Source organism: Chlorocebus sabaeus, unplaced genomic scaffold, assembly GCF_047675955.1.
Source record: "Chlorocebus sabaeus isolate Y175 unplaced genomic scaffold, mChlSab1.0.hap1 unalloc_scaffold_255, whole genome shotgun sequence".
NCBI classification, from domain to species: domain Eukaryota; kingdom Metazoa; phylum Chordata; class Mammalia; order Primates; family Cercopithecidae; genus Chlorocebus; species Chlorocebus sabaeus.
In genome coordinates, this window is record NW_027327543.1 from 103199 (window position 1) to 131075 (window position 27877).

A 27877-nucleotide genomic window follows, 5' to 3' on the forward strand; every position below is an offset into this window, starting at 1 on the left:
GCTGGAGTGCAATGGTGCAATCTCGGCTCACCACAACCTCTGCTTCCCAGGTTCAAGTGATTCTCCTGCCTCAGCCTCCCGAGTAGCTGAGATGACAGGCATGCGCCACGATGCCAGGCTGATTTTGTATTTTTTGTAGGGACGGAGTTTTTCTATATTGGTTAGGCTGGTCTTGAACTCCCAACCTCGGTTAATCTGCCCAACTCGGCCTCCCAAAGTGCTTGAATTACAGGTGCGAGCCACCACGCCTGACCAAGGCCATGTAATTTCTTAAGTGCAAAGATGAAGTACTTGATGAACCCAGAAGTTTCACTTCAAGGCCCTTGATATTTCCATAACACATGGTTCCTTCCCTGGTTGGTGGGAGTGACTGAAGAACTCAAGGAAGCTGTGTTTTGTGGAAAGAGGACCTGAGGGGTGTATGGTCTTTCCAGGCTTGGAATCTGCCATGCTGGGCTTCTGAATTGTATAGCTTGACCATATAGAGAAGCCCCTCATTTAAGACTTATTCTTCGGGGGAAATAAAGGAAAGCCGCCCACATGAGATAGGCAGAGGCGACTTTCTCAGAGCTGCTGTGGCAAGAAAGTCAGCACCAACACTTGCGTGTGGCAGAGACTGACATGCAAGTGAGTGGCGGATGAGGAGTGGGGAAGCTTCAGGATGGAAAGAACGGCTCCCAGTGGAGGCTGTTGTGGGGGCTGGAGGCGGCTGTGCAGAAGTGGGGTGTCCTATGTGATTGGTTAGGGGCATATTTGGCTTTCTCTGAATGATCCTAACTGGAAACAGGGGCCAAAATTAGGGTGGCTGTCAGTTTTGAGTCAAGTCCTGGCCACGTGGACAGAGTTGTGGTTTAGTCTCTGGGTTGTGGAGAGAGAGCAGTCTGGCTTCCTGTCTGATGTGCTAGCCTGGCTGGCCTCCTGGCTGTTGACTGTAGATAGGGGATTGGTTTCCTGGGTGGGCAGCTACAGGTTGTGATCTGAGTTCTGTCTTTCTACATATGATCAGGCATGGTCTGTTTGTATATTCAGCCCCTCATTTTTCTTGTCAGTAAAAATATCAAGTGACAAATTGGACACATTGGGAAGTTTTTAGATGTCTGTGTCCCCTGGAGGAAGTTTTGACGTTCACATTTAATCAGAATGAATGTAAACAATTGGGCCATTTATCTTGAAGATGTAAAATAGGAAATCTTCAACAATACTACCTCGGCGCCATTGCCTCTCTGTCCATCGTTAGGGAATGTGTTTTTATCCACCGCCGGCTCATCGTCCACCAGTTTGTGGTTGATCCACTTCTCTATACGTCTTGTCTTGTGTGCAACTCATTGTTTGCTAGTGTTAGCTTTCCCCTTCGTCAGTGTAGTTTATTTGTGTAGCCTCTGTTGGTAGGAAGTTATTTGTGGAATTTGTGAATGGAAGGGACCTTGGAGGTCTGCTAGGTCGACCCAGTGATTTTAGAGATAAACGGAAATACAGGGAAATGTTCCAGCTTTTTTGGTGACAAAACCAGGAATAGAAAGCAGTGTTCTTTGTGCCACAATGTCATTGGAAGACAGCTCAATGTGGGCCTAAAATGCAGAGTAACTAACTTTCATTTATCTCTGCTTCTGACTCTTGTTATCAGACATTTTAAATTGACCTAAATGTGTTAGCAGAAATATGAAAAGTCCTGACTTGTTTACATACAAGGTACTTTGTCACCTACTCATTTGGGTTTTTTTCCAACAACAACAAGGATTTCAAGGATTGAAAAGACATTGTTACAAACTGAATGTTTATGTCTCCCCCAGATTCTTGTACTGGAGCCCTAACTGCCAGTGTGATGGTATTAGGGGATAGGACCTTTGGGAGGTGATTAGGGTTAGATGAGGTCATGAGCATAGGCCCTGGTCTGACAGGATTGGTGCCCTTAGAAGAAGAGAAACTAGGCCAGGTGTGGTGGCTCACACCTGTAATCCCAGCACTTTGGGAGTCCGAGGTGGGCAGATCACGAGGTCAGGAGATTGAGACCATCCTGAAATCCTGTTTCTACTAAACATACGAAAATTAGTTGGGTGTGGTGGCACGTGCCTGTAATCCCAGCTACTCGGGAGGCTGAGGCAGGAGAGTTGCTTGAACCAGGGAGTCGGAGGTTGCAGTGAGTTGAGATTCTGCCACTGCACTCCAGCCTGGTGACAGAGCGAGAGTCTGTCTCCAAAAAAAAAAAAAAAAAAAAAAAAAGAAGAAGAAGAGGAGAAAGCAGAGAGCTCGCACTGTCCTGGTGTGAGGAAACAAGAAGAAAGGTGGCTGTCTGCAAGCCAGGAAGAGGTCCCTGTCAGGGAACTGAGTCGGCCGACACTTTGATCTTGGACTTCCAGCCTCGAGAGCTGTGAGAAATAAACTAATGCTTAAACCACACAGCCTATGGTGTTTTTGATGGTATTTGCCTATGGTATTATGGCCATCTGATTTGACTGATACAGAGATGGTTCCAGAATACTGTAGCCTGTATCTGAGTTGGTGATGCCATGAAAATAAATGTGGTAGTTCATTCCTTTATATAAAGATAGTGCTGTGAGCCGAGTGCCTTTGCTCATGTCTTAGTTGAGTCTTGTTTTCTTATAATAGCTTCCTAATTTCTCTTTTCCCCCTCTAATTTATATTATATCGCTGGATTAAATCATATATGGTATGATTTTATACTTTATGTATATACAAACTTGTAGTGATTTTATTTCATTTGATTTGATTTTTGAGACATGCCCTTGCTCTGTTGCTCAGGCTGGAATGCAGGCGTGTCATGACAGCTCACTGTAACCCTAAATTCCTGGGCTCAAGTGATCCTCCCGCCTCAGCCTCCTGAGTAGCTGGGACTACAGGTGTGCTATCCTGCCTAGCTAATTTTTAAATTTTTTGTAAGGACAGTCTTGCTGTGTTGTCCAGAGTGGTTTCAAACTCCTGGCCTCAAGCAGTCCTCTCGCCTCAGCCTCTCAAAGCACTGGATTACAGGCATGAGCTGTCACACCCGGCCCAGTGATTTTTCATTGTTAAGATCGAGGACAGATTCTCTGGCTTGGCATTCAAGGCTCATGATCGGGGCGTGATATGCAAATTTGGGTTTCGTGTTTCCATTCACACCATCAGCCTTGCACTCCAGCTTGTTGTCTAAGCCCTCTTCTGAAGCCCAGACTGAGAGCTGCACTTAGAATTTATACCTTCTCATCTCTTCATCGTCTTCGCCTATGTTCTTATCTCCATCTGGGACATCGTCTCCACACTTCTGCCTCTTTAAATCTTCTCCATCCTTCAAGACTTGAAATACTTCTGTTACATGATCCCCGCTCTGACGTCCAAACTAGAATTAATCTTTCTTCCTTTGAACTCTGATAGTGCTTTATGTTTTTCATCCTTTAATTATACAGCAGTCCTGTGTGTTAGATATTATTATTCTCCCAGTTTTTCATAGTTACTTTGAAAATATTTGCTGTAGTCACATATTTGGAATAGGTAATATGAGCGACAATCAAAAGGTTCTGGAGAGTGAAAGGCAGTTCTACTCCCATCACTGCCCTGTGATCACTCTTGCCAGTTTTTGTTTGTTTGTTTGTTTTTCCAAGGCAGAGTCTTGCTCTGTCACCAGGCTGGTGTGATCTCCGCTCACTGCAGCCTCCGCCTCCCGGGTTCAAGCGGTTCTCCTGCCTCAACCTCCTGAGTAGCTGAGACTACAGGTGTGCACCACCATGCCCAGATAAGTTTTGTATTTTGAGTAGAGACGGTGTTTCGCCATGTTGGCCAGGATGGTCTGGATATCTTGACCTCGTAATCCACCTGCCTCAGCCTCTCAAAGTGCTGGGATTACACACGTGAGCCACTGCACCCAGCCTATGTGTCTTGTTTTTAAAAACACAGATGTTGGCATAAGATAAACACGGTGGTCCACCGGTAAGTATTTAGGTTGTTCCCAACCTTTTGCATTAATCAATGCTGAGATGTACATAATTCTTGCATATTTGCGTGAATATGTTCATAGGATGCATTGCTAGAAATGGAATTGTGGGATCCAGGGTTCTGTGCATTTTAAATATTGATGGGTGTTGCCGGATTCCCTTCCGTTAGGGCCATACCGTTATCTCACTGTCAATGTGTAAGGGCGCCTGTTTCTATTTCCTTGCCAACAGCTTCTTCTCAACTTTTTTGTTTGACATCACACACACACACACACACACACACACAGATACACACACACACACACACAGATACACACACACACCCACACACACACACACACACAGATACACACACACACACACACACACATACACACACACACACACACACACACACACAAATAGCCCGCTTGTTCCAAAAGCATGGACATTTTACATTTCTACTTACAGTGTGCGCACACTGACTGAAGCTCTGTGTTGCAGTGATATGTGTTGCTAGGATTGTGGCTCTGTTTCGAATTTGCTAGCCAGGCTATGGCTTTCCAGTCAGGTATTTCTTGTTTTGTTCATGCTGTTGCTGTCCTTGGGCTGTGTGAATTTCCCTCCACTGCCCAGCCAGATTTCCCTTCCGGTGGACGGGCTTAGTGTCTCATCCAGCAGCCCTGTGCCCTGGTGATCTGGGCCGAGTGTGTCATCCGATGGCCCTGTTTCCTGGTGACCTGGGCCGAGTGTCTCATCTGGCAGCCCTGTTTCCTGGTGACCTGGGCCGAGTGTCTCATCCGGCAGCCCTGTTTCCTGGTGATCTGGGCTGAGTGCCTCCATGAGAAGTTGCACCCATCTTCTCCAGTAGTGCATCATTTCACAGCAAGCAACACATTTTCACCACGTTTCTAGTGGGACATGTGCTAGCTCTTTTCTGGGCATCAGCAGACCTGGCTTTTTTCTGGTTCAAGCAACAGCTGGTGAGTTACCAAAGACAAGTCGCATCTGGCCCCTGGTCCTTTGCTTTATAAGTAGAATCACAGTCCGAGTGGGCATCACTGCCCTGGTCTCTCTGCGGTGCTGAGTGTTGTGGGGATGATGGCTAAGTGTCAGGGTGCATTTCCACCACTAGGGGATTACAGTCCAGCAAAGACACAGGAGGAAAGCTAACAGCCCCGGGCAGGTACACAGAACCAGAGGAGTTTGGAAGGGTGGTTCCAAGCTCCGTGGTGTGATTGATGTGATCACAATAAACATTTTATCTCTAAGTCTTGGGCCATTGGACCAAGAGAAGAGAGAGCTGGTGTTGAGTTGTAGTGAGAGGTGTGTGGTTCGTGTACCTGCTGAGCCTGGCTGGGACTCAATTCCATTTTACCTTCTGTTTCCACCTTTTTCATGCTCCTGCTTGTTTCTCCAGAAAAAATTGCAATAAATTCTTTTCAAAAATTTTACAAAAGCCATAGATGCTTATTGAAAATAGTTCAAATGATATAGAAGACAGAAAGATAGTGAATGTTTTTCTGTTGTGTGTTTGGATGAATGTGTCTTTGGGGTAGTCACTATTAACACTGGGTGTATTTCCTTCCAGATCTTTTCCAGTGTACCTACAAATATGTATGTACACTTTGTAAAGAACAAAATAGTACCTGATAAACACTGAGTCTCCCTACTCCCACTGCGCAGTCTACGTGGACATCCTTTCATGGTGATACGATGAGACCTGATCGACTCCTTTTGTTCGCTGGAGTGACAGGTAATAATAGCAACAGATAACTCACCTTCAGCGGGCATTTAGCATGTGGCAGGGTCTGTGCTCCAGGCAGGCTACATGAAGTGGGTCTTAAGGCTTTTTACAACAATGCTATGGGTGAACACAGTGATTGTTAACATTTTGCAAATGATAGAATTGCAGTAGAGAGAAGCAGAGCTGCTTGCTCAAACTCATGGCACGATTCCCGAGAGAGAGAACACTTTTAAAACAATTGTTGTTATAGCCAGGTGATTCACGATCATTTCAAGAAATAGTGCATTCAGTGAATAGATTTCAGGGTCTGGTACAGTCTGGGAGTTGTTCCTGAAAATGTACTGGGCTAGAGGTAAGGGAACGGTCCATTGGCCCTGGGACCCTAGTGCAAGGAGGGAGGTCCCGGGGAGAGGGGGCATGGAGAGGAGGTCTCTGAACAAACCTTGCAACATCCATTTCTGCCGAATCTGGCCCGAGGTCTGGTTCTTGACATGTACACTTTTCAGAGATACTTGGTTTTGATTTTTATCATGGCTCACCTGAGCAGCCATGGTTTCAAACTGCCTGGAGATGTGGTCTGGAAGGCCAGTGCTATGCCCATCCTTCCCGCTCCTGCAGGAGGGGAGTCATCCTGGGACTAGAGGGCTTCGCCTGTAATCAGCTATCTCATAATAAGTGGATTTGATGCTGGTTTCGCTAGGTCAGGAAATTTCCCATTTGGAAGGAAAACGGATACTTGTTTTTGGGTTTTGCTGAAGAGTCACAGGGTTTAGAGCAGGGACTGGAAGTTTGTTGAGACACATGTGAGTGCACTCAAACATCTTCCATGAAGCGGGGAAATAAACAGTGTTCCAGAGAGGTCCCTGGCTTTGGGATATAAATATTTCTGTAACAGAATGGTACTGGATGTCTGCTGTATTTTTTTCTCTACTATTTTGGCAAGTTTTATTTGGGTGTGTGTCTCCTGTACAGAAGGTATGACATCAGTTTTTGCCACCAAGTATTTACAGCCGTCGGTGCCTCCTATGTGGGTCACTTTTGTGCTGTGGTTTCTTTGCGGAAATTGTAGGTCTCCTACCCAAAGCACATTGCCCATTTCAAGATGCTCCTGGTTTCTGAACACCTGTGGCAGTGCCTTCCATGTGGGTGAAGCCAGCCGAGAAAGTATCCCTCCCCAGGAGGTGGGGATTGGTGATTGCCTGAGGGAGGAGGCCGGGGATGAGCCCTGGACTAGAACTTGTCACCGGCTGCTTTTCCTTCCCCTCCTCTCCCTCCTATTTTTCCACCACCCCCACTTTTTAAAAATTTCTTATAAAAAATTAAGCAATTATTTTGGTTTCGTTTATTCACTATTCCTTGCTAATTTTATGCAGAGTGAGCCTGGGACAATGGGAAGGAAAGTTGTACTTAGCTTCAGATGATCCTACCAGCCCAGCATTGAGGGGCTTCCACCAGGCGGCATTATCAAGTGGCATTGTGGAGGTTCTCCTTTCAGTCCTCAGCGTTAACCAGCAGAGGCAGGTGATACTTATTCCTGGTTAATGTTGAGGAAGTTGAGCTCAAAGTGGCTAAGGGAACTTCCCAAAGTCACATAGGAAGTAGCAGAGTAGAACCAAACACAGATTGTCTCTGAATCAGGCAGGTCATCAGATTCCAAAATGGGCTCTTACTTTTTGGAGGTCAAAAAGCTGAACAGACACAGATCTATCTATCTTTCTTTCTTTCTTTCTCTCTTTCTTTCTCTCTTTCTTTCTTTCTCTCTTTCTCTCTTTCTCTCTGTCTTTCTGTCTGTCTTTCTGTCTTTCTTTCTTTCTTTCATTTTCTTTCTCCTCCTCCTCTTCTTCTTCTTCTTCTTCTTTTTCCTCTCCTCCCTCTCCTCCCTCTCCTCCCCCTCCTCCCCCTCCTCCTCCTTCTTCTCCTCCTTCTACTCCTCCTCCTTCTCCTCCTTTCTCCTTTCTTCTTCTTACTTCTTCTTTCTTCTTCTTTCTTCTCCTTCTTTCTTCTCCTTCTTCTTTCTTCTCCTTCTCCTTCTTCTTTCTTCTTCTTCTTTCTTCTTCTTCTTCTTCTTCTTCTTCTTCTTCTTCTTCTTCTTCTTCTTCTTCTTCTTCCTCCTCCTCCTCCTCCTCCTCCTCCTCCTCCTCCTCCTCCTTCTTCTTCCTTCTTCTTCTTCTTTCTTCTTCCTTCTTCTTCTTCTTCTTCATTTTTTTCTTTTGAGCTAGGTTTTCAGTATGTTGCCTAGGCTGGTCTAGGCTCAAGCTGTTCTCCTGCCTTAGCGTTCTGAGTGCTGGGCTTACAGGTTTGTGTCACCACATCCAAGCGAACAGAGATTTCTTTAAAGAAGATTTACAAATGGCGAAAAAATATGTGAAAAAAATGCTCAGTATCACTTATAATCAGAGAAATGCAAGTCAAAACCACAGTGAGGTATCATCTCACCGGTTAGGATGGGTATTATCAAAAAGACAAAAAATAACAAGTGCTGGCGAGGATATGGATACAAGGGAGCTCTTACACACTGTAGGGGTGTGTAAACTAGAGCAGCTGGCTGGGCGCAGGGCGCACGCTGACATCCCAGCACTTTGGGAAGCCGAGGCCGGCAGATCACCTGAGGTCAGGAGTTTGAAACCAGTCTGGCCAACATGGTGAAACCCCGCCTCTACTAAAAACACAAAAATTAGCTGGGAGCGGTGGATCACACCTGTAATCCCGGTGCTGTTGGGCGGCTGAGGTGGGCGGGTCACTTGAGCCCACGAGTTCAAGACCAGCCTGGCCAACGTGGCGACACCCCATCTCTACTAAAAAATACAAAAATTTGCCAGGTGCAGTGGCGGGCGCCGGTAATCCCACCTACTCAGAAGGCTGAGGCATGAGAACCACTGGAACACGGGAGGCGGATGCTACAGTGAGCAAGCCGAGATTGCACCATTGTATTCCACCCTGGGCAACAGTGAGACTCTGTCGCAAAGAGAAAAAAGAGAAAGAGTAAGAGTAAGCTAGGGCACCCACTATGGCAAACAGTATGGAGGTTCCTCAGAAAACTGCAGATGAAATTACAGTGTGATCCAGTAGTCCCACTACAGTGTAGATACCCAAAGAAAAGGAAATCAGTGTCGGAGGGGCATCCACACCTCTGTTTCCTACAGCACTGTTCACCATAGCCAAGATATGGAATCAGCCTCGGTGTCCAACAGCAGATGATGGATAGAGAAAATGTGGTCTTTATACACAGTGGAGTACTATTCAGCCATAACACAGGATGAAGTCCTGTTATTCTCCGCAACGTGAATGGAACTGGAAGATATTACGAAGTAAGCCAGGAACAGAAAGTCACACAGCACATGTTCTCTTATGTGGAAGGTAAAAAAGAGTGGATCTCATGGAAGTTGAAAGTAGACAGAGGATCCTAGAGGGTGAGAAGGGTGGGGGGAGAGGGAGATAGGGAGAAATTTGTTAAAGGATACAAAATTATAGCTGGATAGGAATAAGTTCTAGTGTTCTATAACATAGGATGACTATAGTTAACAAGAATATATAGTTTCAGGCTGTGCGCGGTGGCTCATGCCTGTAATTCTAGCACTTTGGGAGGCTGAGGTGGGTGAAACACCTGAGGTCAGGAGTTTGAGACCAGCCTGGCCAACGTGGTGAAACCCCATCTGTACTAAAAATACAAAAATTAACCGGGCATAGTGGTGGGTGCCTGTAACCCCAGTTACCAGGGAGGCCGAGGCAGGAGAGTAGCTTGAACCTGGGAAGCAGATGTTGCAGTGAGCTGAGATCACACCACTGCACTCTAGCCTGGGCAACAGAGCAAGACTTTGTCTCAAAAAAAAAAAAAAAAAAATGTAGTTTCAGATAATTGGAGGAAGGGTATTGAACGTTACCAACACAAAGAAATGATAAATGTTTGAGATGGTGGATATGCTAATTACACTGATCACATACATTACATGTATTATAACATCACTCTGTGTGCTCCATACATATGTACAGTACACAATTATGTGTCAATTAAAAAAGAAAAAGCTGAACTTAGATTGGAATGGCTATGAAGTAGCTAGCTTTTTCATATTTTTGGTATAGACCCTAGGCATTTATGTTAAGTAAACTACCGTTGGCTTTAGGAAATGTTTAGTATTTGAATTTTAGCCTTGCATTTTATAATACAGAGCAGTAAAACTGTAAGTTTACTTTAGATACAGTCACAGGGGTTGGCCGTGATGACTTTTTTATGTAATAAGGGGGAAATATACCTTAATTAATAGGCATACATGCTCATTTTTCTCCCTTGTACACATTTTCAGCTGTTGTACAGGCATTGTGATACTTATGTAAACAGTATACGATATCTTAGGTAGGAATCAGAATTTTAAGGTAAGAATACTTAGAGTTATATATTTTTCAAGCTTTCAAAGTGGACATTTTGCATGTCCATTTTATAACTGTAATTAAATTTTCAAAAAGACAATACCTGTCTTTAATATGGGTGATGCCCTAGCATTTTTTTTTTTTGGAGACAGGGTCTCACTTTCTCCCAGGCTGGAGTGTAGTGGTGCGATCATGGCTCACTGCAGCTTCAGCCTCATAGGCTCGAGAGATCCTCCCACCTCAGCCTCCCAAGTAGCTGGGACCACAGGTGTACAACACCATGCCCAGCTAATGTTTAAAATTTTTTTGCAGAGACAGGGCCTTCCTCTGTTGCTCAGGCTGGTCTGGAATTCCCGGGTTCAAGTGATTCTCCTGCTTCATCCTCCCAAAGTGCTGTGATTACCGTCCTGTGCCACTGCCTGGCCCCATATAAGTGGGATGATGACTTGAGCCTAGGGGTTCCACACCAGCCTGGGTAACATGGCACAAGATCCTGTCTCTACAAAAACTAAAAAAATTAACTGGTCATGGTGGCACCTGCCTGTGGTCCCAGCTACTCCAGGAGGCTGAAGCAGGAGGATAACTTGAGCCCAGGAGTCGAGGCTGCAGTGAGCTCTGATCTTGTCATTGCATTCCAGCGTGGGTGACAGAGTGATACGTTGTCTCTTAAGAAAAGTTACTGGCTACCTGATTATTCATAGGGAAAAAACCTGAACTCTGACCTAAACCTCATACCTCGTACAAAAATTAACTCAAAATGGATCGTGGACTAGAACGTAAAATGCAAAATAAAGATGAAAAGAGGAGCTAGAGACTGGGAGAAACTATTTGCAAACTACATGTCTGATAAAGGACTCATATCTATAATATATAAAGAACTATCCAAATTCAGCAGTGAAACCAAATCATCTACTTTGAAAATGAATAAGAGACCTTAAGAGACATTTCAGATAACATATAAGCACATGAAAAGATGTTCACCATCATGAGCCATCAGAAAAATGCACACTAAAGCTACATCACTATACACCTATCAGAATGCCTAAAATAAAAAGTAGTAACAAGACCAATGCTGGTGAGGATGCAGGCAAACGGGATCACTCACACTTGGCTGCTGGGAATGGAAGATGGTACAGCCAATCTGGAAAACAGCTTGACAGTTTCTTAAAAAACTCAATGTGCAATTGCCATAGGATGCAGCACTCACATTCATGGGCAGTTATCCCAGAGAAATGAAGACTTATGTTCACACAAAAGCCTATATGTATCTGTTCATAGCAGCATTATTTATAAAGGCTAGAAACTGGAAACAGCCTGGAGACTGCTCAGCAGGTGAATGGTTAAACAAACTGGTGCACCCAGGCCCCAGATACCACTCTGCAGTAGTTAATGACATCCTTGTTCATCAGTCTTTCAAACTAGAAACCACCATCGTGCTTACTCCCCTTTTTTCCATCCTGGTGGACTTCATTTTGTATTTCTTTCCAATGCATTTTCCCTCTGTCCTTTCTGGTTGCACCTCATGCCTCATTTGAACCGTTGTAAGAGCCCCCGAATTGTTTATCTGCCTCATCATGGAATCCTTTCTACACTTCATGTCCCGCATTGTCATTGGAACAATCTTTCCAAAACATGAACAAACTAACTTAAAAGAAATATCCCAGGTAGCCTTCCAAATAAGTATAAGCTTTCTGTTAGAAGTTTGACTTCTTGCCTATAGGGATCCCGAGGACTGTAGAGAGACAGATTTGCTGTCTGCATTTTAAGATCAGGCAGAAATCCCTGGAGGGGCCCATGTGGAACAGTGGCACAAATACTGGTTCTAGAATCAGAAGCCCTCATATCCTGGTTCTAACACTAGCTGGATGTTCTTGAGAAAGTTTTGGTTTCAAACCTCAGTATGAGGAAGCATACTCAAGGGATCACACAAGGCTGCTGGGAGGAGCAGATGAGGGGCATGGTGAACATGCTGTGTAATCCGTGAAGTACGTCTTATGTGTGAGAAGTGGAACTGTGTGGATAACGGTTCTGGAATCATTGTATGAAAACGATGGAAAGCACATTCGTAGTTCTGCCTGATGATACCACTGGGCACCTGTGTTGTACGTGACTGCAACATGGGTGAGGCCCGGGTCAGTACAGCTCACAGTTTGGTTTTCATGCAGTTAGAAAGGCCCGAGAGGACCCTTCCCCCCTCCAGCTGTAGGAAGGAGGCGGCTGTCTCCTGCCTCTATTTGGTGGGATTGTCTGTGGCTCCTTGGGGACAGGAATGCAGGGAGTGGGGGAAGAAAGCCGGCCTGACTGCTAACTAGTCACCCTTTCCCCAGGAAGGAGTGGAGGGGTCATTTCGTGGTAACTTGCCAAGTCTTTCTTAACTCATCTGCTCTTTGAAATGACCAGCATGACAAGTAAAAGACCCGTTAGAGACAGATGGGCTGTGTGTCCCGTGCGTTTATGGCTTTGTGGACTCAGAGCTGCCAGAACTCGATAGCTTTCTGGGGAACGGTGGGTTAGCCAAGGGGCTGAAAATAGTGAGAGGAAGAAAATCCACCCTCGTTGCTCTGGTCTGGGAGTGATTCCTGAGGAGAGCGGCATGGAGGGCTCAGCCGTGGGGTCCCTCTCAAGCACACCCTCACCGCAGTGGGAATGCGGGTCTCAACCTCCTTAGGCCTCCGTGATTTTCGTCTGTCACATACTCACCTCCAGCAGGGACGTCTATGGTGATGAGATGAGGGAGCATCATAGCACATGTGGCACTTAGTAGGCTTGCAGTGAGTGGACTCTGGCGTCAGTGGAACAGGAGACTGGGAGCTGCATGTGGACGCACTCACGTGCTGGTTGCATGAGTGGACAGAGGGGAGAGGGACGCTCTGCCGTTCTCCTTTTGGTCTGTCACTCCCGCTGTTGTGAACAGAATCCGTGAGTGTATTCTGTTGCCCCAGTCTACTTGGTAGGCTGATTGTTCAATTTTTTGCTTCCACTTTTGATTTCTTAAGAATGGGAAAAGGAATACTTCAGTTACTTTTCTGGTTGATGGCATACTTTCCTTGATATCACCTTAATGCTTTTTAATTTCTATGTATTTTGGATGCTGGAGCTTGCCTGACATCTGTGTTTTTATGCCTCACCCTCTCGCGTAACTGTTGGCCACACCAGGACCAGAGAGAAGTGACCAGATGGATTGGTAGCAGGGCTAGGACTGGAATTCTCCAGCCTTTTGATGCCCAGCAGAGCAGGCTCTGTTTTCTGTATTGCACTGCTCTTCCCTATTTCGACCCCTGTTAGGACAGTGGATGTGAAATGTAGCTGGACGCTTTTGGGGGTGTGCTAGGAGTGTGGCAGATGCCTCAAACTGGCAGGCAGATGCCTCAAACTGGCATTTTCCCCTGATTCTGAATTCTCATGGCTCAGAGTCAGTCTCTAGGCTACGGACCAGGAAGACGCAGGAAGTTGTTTTGTAGGAAAAACTATGCCAGGGCATTTTTTTCACCCGGTAATTTATTTGGTTTGGACTGGAATAAATCTCTGATATTGGTTTCTTTGCCAATATTATTAGGGAGTGGAGCCTGACTTGTTAACTTAATCCGATTCATAGTGCTTAGAATCTCAGTGAGTGTGTGTTGAACCGAGCGGAAGTGTGAGAGCATCTTGGACAGTGGTTTGCAAACCTAGCTGCATCTGGGGCGCTGTGAAAAACACAGGCGTGCTTACTCCAGACCAGTTGAAATAGAATCTGCAGGAATGGAGCCTGGGCAGCTATAATGCCGTTAAAAACCCCCAGGTGGTTCTGATATACCCTAAAGGTTGAGTAAAGGTTGAGATCCACTGATACACAGTGAATTGGAGTCCTGGATCATAGACATGCCTTATGCTTTCACCAGCTTAGAATGGTTCTTGTGCTTTAGAACTGTGAAAAAGTGTTATGCAAACAAGTGTGGAAATAGCCTAAATGCCACATCCTGTTACTACCTGTCATGAAGTACATTGACCAGTTATTCACTCTATTCTGATCTCTACCCATTCCACCTTTTCTTCATGGAACAATGATTTGACAGTTGGTTATGCAGAACCATTGTAAGTCCAGTTTGATTGGCAGGAAACGATTTTGGGTATGAAGTACCTTTTAGGCATTTATTGAACTCTTGTTTGTACCACCGCTGTGCTGGACAGATTATAAATATTACTTCTTTAAACAAGGCCTATGGAGTCAGGCTGCCTGGGATTTGCTAACTAGCTGTGTCATTTGGGACAAGTTTTTAAGCATATATAAACCTGACTTTCATCTATGAAATGGAATGACAAGGGGTAATTATCATCTCACATGATCGTGCAAATGTGTGTGTAAAGTGCCTAGTTTGGTGCCTAACACATAGTAACTACTCAGTAAAGTTATTATTACACCATCATCATCATATTTAAATGTAAATATTAAGAGCTAATAAATTTGTAAAAGGTACTATACCTTTACCCCTTGAATCAAAGACTACTTTAGTTTTAAGCGGTTGGGTGAATTTATCACTTAAATATTGGCCTCTTGAATACCTTGAATTTCAATTGAACGTAGCCAGAGGATTTCATAATTGGACCGTTTCCTCTGGAACTTGGAGCTTTGTTTGTTTGTTTGGTTTCACTTCCTACTCTAAGCTTGGGGCTGTGCACACCTTTATGGTGACTTCTGGTACTGGGGAATCAAAGCTTCATTCGCTGATTTGGAGGAGATGATCTTATGCTATATGAAGCACTCAGACTTTGTTAACTGTGTACCATCCAGACAAGACCAGGTGCTTCCCATGGCAGCCTGTCCTTTTCTTAGCTCTCTCATCAATCTAGCCTGTTCCTTCTATTCCTCTTTATACTAGAACTTGCCTTTGAACAAGGAATGTTGTTTTGTCACTACTAGGTCCCCAGCAATTAGTAATGCCTAGCATATACTAGGTGCCTCCTGAATGTTAATAGGTGATAATCTAGCAGAACACAAGATAAATCCGCAGGTTGAGATTTAAGCTGAGTGGTATGAGCGCTGCATTGGCAAACTTATTAAATCAATTTTGTTAATACAAGTTTAACATATCTTAGTAACTGACTTAGTTCAGGAATCATTTACTGAGTGTCTTCTAGGCCAGACATTGGGGACAGAAAGGTAATAATATATGATCCCTGCCTCATGCGCAGGAAGTCTAGTGTGATGGACAGACACGTGCCAATGGCTGCCATGGAATATGGTGAGCATTAAGATAAAGGGGCACCCTGTGTGCCCTTGGAGCATAGAGCAGGGCTTGTGTTCTGGGAACATGGGCTCCATGTGAAAACACAATTTAAATTTTCTTTCTTTCTTTTTTTTTTTTTTGAGATAGAGTCTTGCTCTGTGGTCCAGGTTGGAGTACAGTGGTGTGATCTCGGCTCACTGCAACGTGCTCCCCCCAGGTTCAAGCGATTCTCGTGCCTCAGCCTCCCGAGTAGCTGGCATAACAGGTGTGCGCCACCATGCCCGGCTAATTTTTGCATTTATAGTAGAGATGGAGTTTCACCATGCTGGCCGGGTTGGTCTTGGACTCCTGACATCAGGTGATCCTCCCGCCTCGGCCTTCCAAAGTTCTGAGATTATAGGCATGTAAGTATTCATCCTTTTAAATATCTGCGGGTAGCACTTAACTTTAAATGGGTACTAATTAAACTATTGAATGACTTTAGTATGGATTGAATGACTTTGCTCGGGCCTCGTTTTTAATTTCCTTCATTAGAGAAAAAAAAAAAATGCAGGTTGAATATCCCTCATCCAAACTGCTTGGAACCAGAAGTGTCTCAGATTTTTTTATATTTTTGGATTTTTGAATATTTGTACTATACTTGCTGGTTGAGCCTCCTGAATTCAAAAATCCAGAGTCTGAGCTGTTCCAATGAACATTTCGTTGAGTGTCACGTCGGCACTCAAAAGTTGTGGATTTTGGAGTTTCTGGTTAGGGAGACTCATCCTGTATGGGCGGTGGATTGTCGCAGGAGTTCCGGACCAGAGGTTGGGTGACTAGGGTTTAGTTTTCACTTTGTTACTAAACAGGCTGTTTTCTTCCATAAGCTCAGCTTTAGATCCCCCGGTTGTCAAAGAAGGGAATGGGCCATCTGATGTTTAAGGCCTCTGTTAGTTCTGACTTGGAGACACCTGGCTTCAGTTCATCTTCCTTAGGAGTGGACAAAGAATATGGGAATTTTGAAATTGTTAGTCAACATCTACAGGGTCGTTGCAGCCTGGTTTTGGGTAAAGGTCATCTTTAGTGAGCCCAGGGAGAAACAGTGGTTTAGCTGTCAGCTGAGAGGGGTAAGCGGTTCTATTAATTTTCCTCTGTGGTAGTGGAAGCATTGTTAAGGGTCACAGCGTTAGTGGAGCTGACTGGAAAGAGGAGGGGAACTCACTGTTGCAGGTTATATTGAATGTCTTTTCAGTCACTAAATGCTTTTTATGATATGTTTTTCAGGATTTCAGTGTTGTATGATTTCTCTGTGTTAAGCACAGGAAATTTAACATCAGCAAAAAAGAATGCTCTTTTTTTCTTTTTTTTTTTTTTGAGATGGGGTTTCCCTCTTGTCATCCAGTCTAGAGTGCAGTGGCGTGACCTCAGCTCACTGCTACCTCGGCCTCCTGAGTTCAAGCGATTTTCCTGCCTCAGCCTCCCGAGTAGCTGGGATTACAGGTGCCCGCCAGCATGCCCGGCTAATTTTTGTAGTTTTAGTACACATGGGGCTTTGCCATATTGGCCAGGCTGTTCTTGAACTTCTGACCTCAGGTGATCCTCCTGCCTCGGCTTCCCAAATTGCTGGGATTACAGGCATGAGCTGCCACGCCTGGCCTTGAATGTTCTTTCTGTGGGAATCTACAAAAGCCAGGTTTTGAGTCTAGTGGCAGAAAACCTCTTCTTCATTGTTTAGCTGTGCTGTGAACTTGGAGGGCTTCAAGCCCAGCTGAAAAAGCTGTAGTATTTTCTGTCAGTTGGCTGTCTTGGAGAACTTAATGAGCACTGGGCTGGAGTGATACTGTCAGAGTTCATGAGCGATGTGAGGCTCTCAAAGCCTAGATACTGGGGTTGCCCAAATACATCGGCTGGTCTCACTATTTCTCTTGGGAGTCGGGGGGTGGAAAATGCAGTGGTCTTAACTCTGCTCTTAATTTGATAGTGCTGTTATTAATGGTAGGAATGATTTCGTATGTTTGCATTTTGCTTTGTAATTCACAGAGAATTTTAAAATCCATTATCTGATTTCATTCCCTCAGCAGTTCTGTGAAAAAGGCAGAGCAGTTTTCATATCTTCTGTTTTCCTGTGATTCTCTTGTGGTTCACAGAAGCTAAGAGCCTTCACCAAGGTCATAGGGTGAATGAGTCGCAGAGCTGCGAGTAGAGGCTCAGGCTTCTAGTGACCCTGTTTCTTCCTTGATAGCTCACTCTCGTGGCGCTATGATCAGGTAACTGCGCATGCTCGGTTTGGTCTTTTGTAAATCCCTGCCCCATTTCGGGGGAGGTTCTTGGGAGGCTTCTATTCATTTTGGAGCATTTAAGTATCTTGTCCTCTCTCCCTCTTCCCAGATGCATGGGCATTTCTGCAGGCCCTCAGGCTGGTCCTTGTGCGTGGGGGCGTCTCCTGCCTCCACGTTGCTTGCACGCCCCCTTCTGAAGGTGCTCTTCCCCGCATGGAGCCCCCTCGTGCTGCCTCCACACTGTAGGCTGTTCGGTAAATGTTCCTAAGTCAGCATCGTTGTTTTCTAGAAATGGGACGGGGTACGGATGCCAAGTTCTTTTCTGTGTGAAGTCTTCGATTGTATCATCTTGCCTTCCCCGTGTGTGCTCCTTGAGGTTGTCGCTGTGCTGCGGTCATCTGTGTTCCCTAGGGTGCCTCCCTTGGAGTCCTGGCCATAGTAGACATGCAGTCAGTGTTCACGGCCTAAATGAGAGAAAGGCCAACAGAGTCATTAAATCTGGAAAATGACAAGTGAGGGAAAGGAATTTTTATTGAAGGCATGTGAAAAAGAAATCTTTTTAGAAAAGTTGACCTGTTTCTCAACTGGAGTTGAATTTCAGCTCAGAAAAAGCAGCTGTGTGCCCAGATGGCTTTGGGATTTCAGTTTGTGACAGATGAATTGAATTTGTTGTTGTATGAATGTGTTATCCTTTTGTGGTTTTATTAGGCCTTTCTCCCAAATGGAATCGATTTTTCTATAAAACTCACACTTCCTTTTTGAGAAGTGTAACACTAATTGTATGGAATGGTCTCCCAAAAGATTACCTGCCACGAACCGAACACACTGCCTCAGACTCACGGCCCCTGGTTTCTGCCTGTGCAGCTGCAGGGCAGAGAGGCACGCTCGAGCTGAAATCAAGACGCGTGTCTGCATCTTCTCTTTCTTGACTGCTGTTTCGTCTCTGAGCTGACCTGCCTTCAACGTCTAGGAGCTTGGTGGGTGTAGACACATTACGGTATGGAGGAGGGATATGGCGTTGCCACAGCCAGGAGACTCGCTGAAGTCTCTGTTCTCTTCCTGCTCATTGCTCCGACTTTGTATAAGTCACATGTGTAGGGCTGTGCACAGTGGCTTACACCTGGAATCCCAGCACTTTGGGAGGCCAACCTGGGAGGATCTCTTGAGCCCAGAGTTTGGAACCAGTCTGGGCAACATGGTGAAAGCCCATCCCTACAAAAAATAAAAATTAAAATATTAGCCAGGTGTGGTGGCTCATGCCTGTAATCCCAGCTACTGGAGAGGCTGAGGTGCGAGAATCACTTGAGCCCAGGAAGTCGAGGCTGCAGTGAACCATCATCACGCCACTGCACTCCAGCCTGGTCAGAGCAAGACGTTGTCTCAAAACAGACAAAAACAAACAAACAAAAACCCATGTGTAATAGTGGCAGTAGTTAACTTTTGAAAGTTTGAAGAAAAGTTTCTAAATCACCTGTGACCATGGACAATTTACTTAGCCTTTCTATGCCTCAGTTTCCTCATCTATGAAAAATGAGAGAATATGGTACTGATCTTACAGGATCATTAAACCATTGCCCAGATTGCTTATAGAGCTAGAGCTTTTTCCTTGAAGTACATGAGTATGGCTGTCAGACATCTGAAACCCGAAGCCATCTTACAACATCATTTGGATGCTACCCCCTCTTCGCCCTCTTTTTCCATTTGTAAGGGACAAGGATCCAGGAAGGAAAGAATCAGCTTACAAAGGCTTTCGTTACAATTAATCGTTCATGTTCTTTCTTTTGGTATCTTATTCTCTGTTTACATTTTTTTTTTATTACATTTTTTGAGACAGAGTCTTGCTCTGTCACCCAGGCTGGAGTGCAGTGGCACGATCTCGGTTCACTCCAACCTCTGCCTCCCAGGTTCAAGTGATTCTTGTGCCTCAGCTTCCTGAGTAACTGAGATTACAGGTGTGTGCCACCACGTCCAGCTAATTTTTATGTTTTTAGTGGAGACAAGGTTTCGTCATGTTGGTCAGGCTGATCTTGAACTCCTGAACTCAGGTGATCTGCCTGCCTCAGTCTCCCAAAGAACTGAGAGTACAGGTGTGAGCCACCGCCCCCGGCCGCTGTTTCCATTTTGTAACACTAGCGTCACCCCAGTGTAGGGTGGCTAGGGGTATTCTTCTTTCCTGTTTCCTGGTGTATTTTCCTCTACAGTATTGATCACTCTTTAACATACTTTTTGGTTGTCTGTCGCTACCTACAAAAATATATGTTCGCTGTTATATCACCAGTGCCTGGCACATAGATAGTCAATATTTGTTGAATGAATGAATGAATGAATGAATGGGCTGAAAGAACCTTATTCTTCTTTCTTCTGTCAGTTCACACCAAATGCTTTTGGAAAATGCTATATGAACAGGGATCATAAGCAGCAGAGGTTACACACATGGCTGTGGGATAGCCCATCATCCTCAGATAATTGTCTGGAAGGAGGTGGAGTACTTGAGTAGAAATGATACAAGATAACTTCTTCAGGAAATCAGCCAAGTGTCACAGCTTTTCACACAGGCGTGTGATGTTTGCGTATGTGTGTATGAAGAGCTGTCATGGCCTAGAATCACGGGCCTTTAGATCCCTTGTACAGATAGAAAAGTAAAGTCGGAGGCCCAGGAATGCTGTAGGCCACCAAGGTAGAGTCCCTGTCTGTCCTTCTCAGTGTCCGGTCACTTCTCACTGCACTCCCCTCTTTACTCCTAAAGCCACTTTCCCTGACTCTGAATGTGTAACCACGAGGGAGAAAATGTACTCCAGGCTCACAATTTGTGTAGAAAAAGCCCAGCACCTAAAAATAATGTTCACAAAGTTTGTACCTAGAAAACGTGGCCATTTCTATCATGTCTTTGAATTTCCCTGTTTCTCATACATTTTATAAACAAGACAGTAGAAGGAGATTCGTGAACAGCAACTTTAGAACAAGGGGGAAAAAATCAAACCTAGAGCATTCCAGTTTCTGTTTTCTTCTCAGTTTAGGGCTGAGGCACTTTAGCTTCCTGTCTAAGGGACTACTCAAATCTGATTAGAAGCCATTGTGGGCTGGTAATTATCCATAATTTTAGGAAGACAGATGTAGCACCAACTCTGTTCTCTAATAGCAGGCTTATTAATTTTAAATTTGCATGGCAGGAGAATCAGATGGCGAGGTGAGATAAGCATTCAGATGCTTGGTCAATGATAGCTGTTTACTTCCACGTGTCACATGGGGATTTGGGACCCGGGAAGTCCACTGAGAACTGATGATTGTCTGTCCCCTAACCAGCTGGGTTCTTTTTCATCCTGAGCTCAGAAAGATTGCCCCTACTGCAGCCAGGGAAGACAGGTTGTTGACTGGTTAGAAATCATGGTAGGTTATTTTCTCCACTCGCAGTTCGCAGTTGGAAAGCAGAGCTATCAAAAAGTTGTCTCTGTTGTATTTCAAATCTGGGTGTTTAAAAAATTATGTAAGCAATTTAATCATTTCTTTAACAGTAGTTGTGTGTGTTCTTGATGCGAATGAGAGGTGCATTCCCTTGTAAAATCCCTGGGACTTAATAGGAAGATGTGAGCCTTAGAACAGAAGTTGGTTTTATAGATGATCATGTAGATATGATGCTGAGCACTAGACAAAGATGTTGATTGAAGCGATTTAAAAAAATTTTGTCTGAGTTCAGATTTTACACCAATATTTAGAAAATCAGCAAAAGAACTTGGAGGAATGTTCTCAGGCATCCAGTTCAGCCCCCTGCGCACATTGTCATAAAATCCGAGTGTGTGTACAGGGAGACGCATTCCTTTCTGTTCTCATCACTGGTCCTTCCCTGGCTCTGCACCTGCCTGTCATGCGCGTCCCTGTGAAGAGACCACCAAACAGGCTTTGTTTGAGCAATAAAGCTTTTTAATCACCTGGGTGCAGGCGGGCTGAGTCTGAAAAAGAGAGTCAGCGAAGGGAGATAAGGGTGGGGGCGTTTTATAGGATTTGGGTAGGTAAAGGAAAATTACAGTCAAAGGGGGGTTGTTCTCTGGTGGGCAGGAGTGGGGGTCACAAGGTGCTCAGTGTGGGAGGTTTTTGAGCCAGGAAAAGGAATTTCACAAGATAATATAATCGCTTAAGGCAAGGACCGGTCATTTTCACTTCTTTTGTGGTAGAATGTCATCAGTTAAGGTGGGACAGGGCATTTGCACTTCTTTCATGATTCTTCAGTTACTTCAGGTCATCTGGGCATATAAGTGCAAGTCACAGGGGATGCGATTCCTTGGCTTGGGCTCAGAAGCATGACATTGCCCTCTTCCCTACCTTTTCCCTCCTGTGCGGTTCTCTCACAAAGTGAATGGCCTCAGCCACAGCTTCTCTGCAGCTGCATCAGACTGTGGCGACAGGAGTGGTGGCTCCTGCAGGGCCTGCTGTCCCCACTGAGCCCAGTCTTGCTTGCCGCTGGAACCTGGTCACCATTTTGCACCGAAAGTATGTAATTCTACGGAATGAAAGCCAACATGCTGGGAATGGAGGTGTCTTTATCACGGTGCTCTGCATATTTTAATCTTGGGTGGAAAGTATGGAAAAGTATGTGATACCTGTGGTTTGATGTCAGAAGGACGTTGTGAACTTGACGTGGACTGAGGATGTTCAGGTGCAACAGGAACATTAAATGAGACTTCCCCATCTCCCTGTCAGGCATGCACAGGTGTATGGCCACATCTTATGTGTTATCCTTATCTAGAGTGCGCCTTGTCGTCACGTTTAAAGTTACATGATGATATTCTGCCTCATAGAGTAGGTCCCAAACCGCATTCAACACAGAAATGCACTCTTGCTTTTATACATAGAAAGTGCTTTCATATACCAAGTGGGAGAGCAGTCCTAAAATCTGGGCTGGAATCACAGAAGGAAGACTTGGGGAAGCAATAGATTCCCTAATCCAAAGCTGGTTTTTGATGAACCTAGACACAGGACCAAGAGAAGTGAATTTGCCTAAGGCCCTGACAGTGTCTCACGGTAGCATTTGAACCTAGCAGTTTCTTGACCTATTTCTTTAAATGATTAGTCATGCTTCCTCTGATTCCTATATAAACGTATTCCTCATTCATTCTTTTGTTTCAGTGAATTATTGCGGTGCTACCACGTAGCAGTATTTGAGTCAAAATGTGGCAGTGTTTATCCCTTTCCAAGGTTTTTAGTTGTACAGTTTGTCAAAGTTGTGCTAACAGTTTCTTGTTGGTTGCAAGGTGTCCTTTCAGAAGCCAATTGTGTGGTGTATTTATATTGCTTGTTGGAGGTAGTTTGGTTAGAACCTACTTTGAGTGGCTGGCGTGGGCCTGGGGGACAATAACAGCTGCCTGCTTCATGGGCAGAGATGAAGTAATTGCTTCCTGGGAAGTACCATCCTCCTGGCCACACTCTCCAGCCCATTTCCTTTGTGGTGGTTTCCTTGCATCTGCATGGTTCTGACTTCATGTGAGTCTCTTTTATTTTAGCATATGACTTCAGGCTGTGGGGAAGAATGGCCATTTTAGCACAGAGATGCACACAAAGGAACAACTGGCTAAATGTGAGTGAAGACATTCTTGGGGGGGGGATTCATTTCTTTTATTCTGTAACAGGCAATCTGGGAAACATTCTGGACATGTGGCCTGTGGCCTGCACTGTCACAGCTCCTCCCTGCAGGATCGCAGATGTTTGGAGATTGTAGTGATAACTGTTATCATTGAGAATGCCATTCTCACAGGCTCTAATAAGTCAGGATTTATTCAGTGTGAATTTGTTAAAGACAACTGTATTTCTAGCCAAATCCATGGGAGACGTTTCTCCTGGCAGTGTTGCTGGGGGTATTCCCATGGCTTAGTCTTAGGGGAGCACACGCCTTTGAATACTGCTGAAGCTGTAAGTACCCAAAGCGCACCGGAGTACTTTTGCCATACGGGGTGTTAGTCACTGATACACGTCTCAGTCAGACCTGATGGATTCTTGACCCCTTCCTTTCTTAATTTTTTAATTTTTATTTTTTATTTTTGTTTTTTAAGAGCACAACCCCTCAGGTGGCCACCATGAATCTCTGGTGTTTTCAGTTGGCTGCAGCCTATTTGCTATCTCTGGTTCAAACATATTCGAAGTCTGATGATGCTTCCCTCTGTTGTTCTTCTGCTGTGTGACCTCCACGCATGCAGGGTTCAAGACTGTCAGAGCTGGGAGCCACCTTCACAACTCCCAGGGTTTCCAGAACCTCCTTTATCTAGCCCTGGGGATGGAAGAGATGTCATCAGAGACGGAGGCTTATTAGGTTTACATGCCATTGATAACGAATGAGGAGGTTTTCTTTTATATAAGGGGAGCTTCTTATAATGTGCTTTAGTAGGGTAAAGAAGCTTTTGAGGTTTGCTTTCTCTGGAAAGATAATTTGTGATCCTGCTGTTGCTTTCAACAAAAATATCATTTGCATACCAGTGCATGTTGTATTACTGAGCACTGGCTGACAAACGGTTCTTAACTCGTCATTCACTCCACCACTGTTTTTTGAATGGCATATGTGTGCCAGCTGTAGTAGGAACTTGCTAGACTCTAGAACTAACCCTTATGAAATAGGGGTCCTGGCGGAAGCAAATGCATATAACTATAAACGTTTGAGGGGATATCAGAGGGGGTGCCTATAGGTGCAAACTTCGTTCATTCATTGTCCCATCTAGGAGGTTTTGTGTCTTAGCAGCGTGTTCCATAGCAACACATCCCTCTATCAAAATATTCATCGTATTATTTTGAAATTCTGTGCTTAGATGTGTGTTTTTCGGACTAAGTTTAGAACTGGTTAAGGACAGGCTATGGGGTACGTATTATATATATCTACACACACACATATATTTATATATATATACATTACCATTGTAAATATAGTATATATTTATATATATACTCATATATATATTTCTCCCTCTCTATATATACATACACACCACACACATACACACACACACTTCTACTGACAAGCACAGAAAGTCAAAACTCGGCAAGGGTTCTTTTAGTGTTCATGAAAAAATAGATGTGTTAGTTGAGAGTGTCCTTAAGTTGCCAGGGGAAAGACAGGATGGATTCACAAAGGGAGATAATGTTTTTTTTTTTTCTTTGTTTAACTCTTGAATTCGAAATAATTCAGACTTATGGAAAAGTTGCAAAAATAGTACAGACAATTCCCATATACTCTTCCCTCAGATTCCCCAAACATTTCACCCCATTTGTACTTTCCCTCTCTGTGGATATAATTTTTTTTTTTCTGAAATGTTTGAGAGAGGAAGGTAGAATGCAGGGCAGGGTGAAAGGTGGAAGGAGAGAGGTGGGTTGGGAGGCTTTTTTTTTTTTTTTTTTTTTTAAACCTTCTAAGATGGAGTTTCGCTCTTGTCACCCAGGCTGGAGTGCAATGGCACAATCTCGGCTCACTCTAACCTCTGCCTTCTGAGTTCAAGTGATTCTCCTGCTTCAGTCTCCCGGATAGCTGGGATTACAGGCGCCCACCACCATGCTCGGCTAATTTTTTATATTTTTAGTAGAGGGGTTTCACCATGTTGGTCAGGCTGGTCTTGAACTCCTGACCTCTGATGATTCACCTGCCTTGGCCTACCAAAGTGCTGGGATTACAGGCGTGAGCCACTGTGCCTGGCGATTGGGAGGCTTTTGCCGTAACCCAGAGCGCTATGATGAGGGCTGGACCTGGTTGGAAATGATGAGGAAGGTGAGAAGTGGTTAGGTCTGGCACATATTTTGAAAGGAGAGTTTAAATGGGTTGGATGACAAGAGAGAGAAAAAGAAGTTTTAAGGATGATGTCAAGGATTTTGGCCTGAGTAACTGGAAGACTAGAGATGCTGTTATTGGGATCGGGAAGACTATGGGAGGAGTGGGTTATAGTAGGGGGAATCAAAAGTGTGTTTTCCGCATGCTAAATTTGAGGTCAAAAAAGGGATGTCAAGTAGTGTTGGCTGGGTGCCGTGGCTCACGCCTGTAATTCCAGCACTTTGGGAGGCTGAGGCGGGCAGATCACCTGAGGTCAAGAGTTCGAGACTAGCCTGATAATTATTAAAATCGATGATTGATGTTTGCTAATTAATCATATTATTGCTTCTAATACTGCAGGGGGTGAACACCTACCTGTGATGTTGTTCCTAATATCTAGGGACAGAGAGCATGATTTTAGTTTTAATACCACAGTAGGTATACACTCACCCTGTGACACTGATCCTAATATTGAGAGGGGTAGAATATGACATGACTCCCAACATAACAATGAATGAACAGCCACCCGGTGATATTGCTCCTGATATTCATGGAAGAAGCGTATGATATTACTCCCAATATCCCAGGGAGGGTACAGCTCTTCTGTGATATGGTTCCTAGTATCTGGAGGGGGAGAGGATGATAATAATTCCAGTATCGCAGGCTGTGTTCACCCACCCTGTGATATTGTTATTAATATCCTGGGAGAGGAAGATATGATTCCCCATAGAGCAGGAGGCGTACACCCAGCCTGGGATATTGTTCCTAATATCCATGGAGAGGAGAGGCTGATGTTACTCCCAATATGGCAGGGGGTGTACATCCACCCTGTGATATTCTTCTTAATATTCCAAGGCTGAGAGGTTGATATTACTCCTAGTATCTCAGACACCGTACACCCCCGTGTGATACTCTTCCTGATATCTGGAAGGGGAGAAGATGGTATCAATCCCCATATCGCAGGAGGTGAACACGTACTCTGTGATATCTTTCTTAGTATGCAGGGAGAGAGAGGATAATATTATTCCCAATATTGCAGAAGATGTACACGTCCCCCCGTGATATTGTCCTTAATATTCCAAGGCACAGAAGACAATGTTACTCCCAATATCGCAGAAAGTGTACACCACACAGTGATGTTGTTCCCATGATCCAGGAGGGAAGAGGACGATATGACTTTCAACCCTTGCACCCTGCAATGCTCTCATCCTGCAACACCGACACCAGCTCAACCTGACATGGGACCAGAGGTGCTGGCTGGGGGTGTTCATTGCTTCTCTGTTCTCCCTTGCCAGACTCAGTAGAGGAAGCTGAGACCGAGCAGCCGCAGGAACAAGGTAGGTTTTGTCCGTGGCTCAGGCTTCTCTGGTTATGAGCTGGGCTTTGGAGTAATGGCAGGGGAGGGGACAGAGGTGAGTACGGTGGGCATTGGATGCGGCTGTCACCCCTCTGTGGTGTGGGCCGGGGACTTGAGAGACATCGCCTGAGGTGGGCCTGAACCTCCCGTCTACTCTGACACTGGAGGCCCTGAGGTCCCACATTTCTTCCAATGAACATGCTGACCCCCGCCTGGTCCCCAACCGAGATGGGGCATCCTTTCCACTGCTGGGACCCACATGTAGCTGTGGGTTCCTTTTTCATGACCTGGAGAAGCTGCAGTTCACCCTGTGCTCTGCCTCAGAGATGGGAGGCCACACTGCCCTCAGCGGGTAGCAGAATTCAGAGCCTTAGGTTGCAGGGGCCTCAACTGAGGTCCCTGAAGGGTCTTCTCCTTCCTGAGGGGAGCCAGGGGGGAAGGGAAGGCTGTTGTAGGTTTGCCTCAGGGAGGGGGTGGTTCCACCCTCTGCCAAAGTCACTGGAGCAAAGGCACGTGGCTCTCCAGCTGCCCCGGAGGCCAGGGTAGTGGCTGGGAGGGGCTGTGTGCCTCTGCTGGGTGGGGGCGATTTCTTAGCTAATCTAGTGTAGTCAAGTCAGACATTTGCCTCTAAATCATATTTATTTATTTATTTAATTCTAAGGCTTTACAGATGAATAAGGAGGCAGTTTGTATTGAACATATTTTTTGCATGTGAGCTTGAAACAGAGGGTCGGTTTAAATCTAGGTTTTTCTCTTCCCAGTAATGCCTCCTTTCATCCCAGGTTTTCCAACAGGAAATGCGCTTGTTTGCTCACCTCTGGGAGGGGGCTTTGGCTAGGAATCCACCAAAGCCAGCAGACACCAGTGGGCTGCTGGAGCAGTCTGGCCTTTGTTAACCCTTTAGGAACCGTGGGCTTCAGGTTTTCAGACCATCCACGGTGAAGGTGGCCACAGGGGCCTGGAAGCTTTCCCATCCTTCCTGCAGGGATGGTCCGTTTCCCTGCACGGAGCTGGGCACATGGGTACAACACCCCTGTCCTGTGCCGTCGGTGGCTTTACCAATTTTGCATAGCAGCTTTTGAGCTGATCCATAGCTCTGATTGGCTGTTGAGGATTTCATGGATTCCTGTACCCCACCGGGGGGCCCAATATGCTGACAGAAGTTACATTTGTAGTTGTGGTGCTGCATATTCATGGGTCCAGTTAGAAGGCTTTGATTCTTTCTAAAGGGAAAGGCATCTCTGAGGGGTCACTGTTCTGA

The 27877-nt window shown here is 45.1% G+C and overlaps 1 protein-coding gene and 2 long non-coding RNA genes across 14 annotated transcripts in view; 1 reads left to right on the plus strand and 2 right to left on the minus strand.

Annotated features, from left to right (window-relative positions):
• LOC140711182 (SH3 domain and tetratricopeptide repeat-containing protein 1-like) overlaps positions 1 to 27877 on the plus strand; it is a 36009-nt gene that overhangs the window by 3146 nt on the left and 4986 nt on the right. For 2 of the 12 annotated variants that reach the window (XM_073014088.1, XM_073014089.1), the window contains exons 2-3: positions 5497 to 5661; positions 26555 to 26596. In XM_073014088.1, coding sequence (XP_072870189.1) covers positions 5622 to 5661; positions 26555 to 26596 — 82 coding nt within the window. In that variant the 5' untranslated portion in view covers positions 5497 to 5621. Of the gene's footprint in view, positions 1 to 2214; positions 3708 to 4306; positions 5662 to 5687; positions 9010 to 13868; positions 15629 to 26415; positions 26597 to 27877 lie in introns of those variants that run through there. The other 10 variants (XR_012092315.1, XR_012092316.1, XM_073014090.1 and 7 more) reach the window with 9 other exon arrangements.
• On the minus strand, positions 8956 to 15228 carry LOC140711185 (uncharacterized). The gene is made up of 3 exons (XR_012092336.1): positions 15122 to 15228; positions 12718 to 13007; positions 8956 to 9055 (listed from the first exon to the last, which is right to left on the minus strand). It is a non-coding gene; the product is annotated as an uncharacterized lncRNA (long non-coding RNA).
• Positions 23063 to 27877, minus strand: part of LOC119622944 (uncharacterized) — a 157297-nt gene continuing 152482 nt past the window's right edge. The window contains exon 7 of the long non-coding RNA XR_012092334.1: positions 23063 to 23738. This is a non-coding gene — a long non-coding RNA (uncharacterized lncRNA). The remainder of the gene's footprint in view (positions 23739 to 27877) is intronic.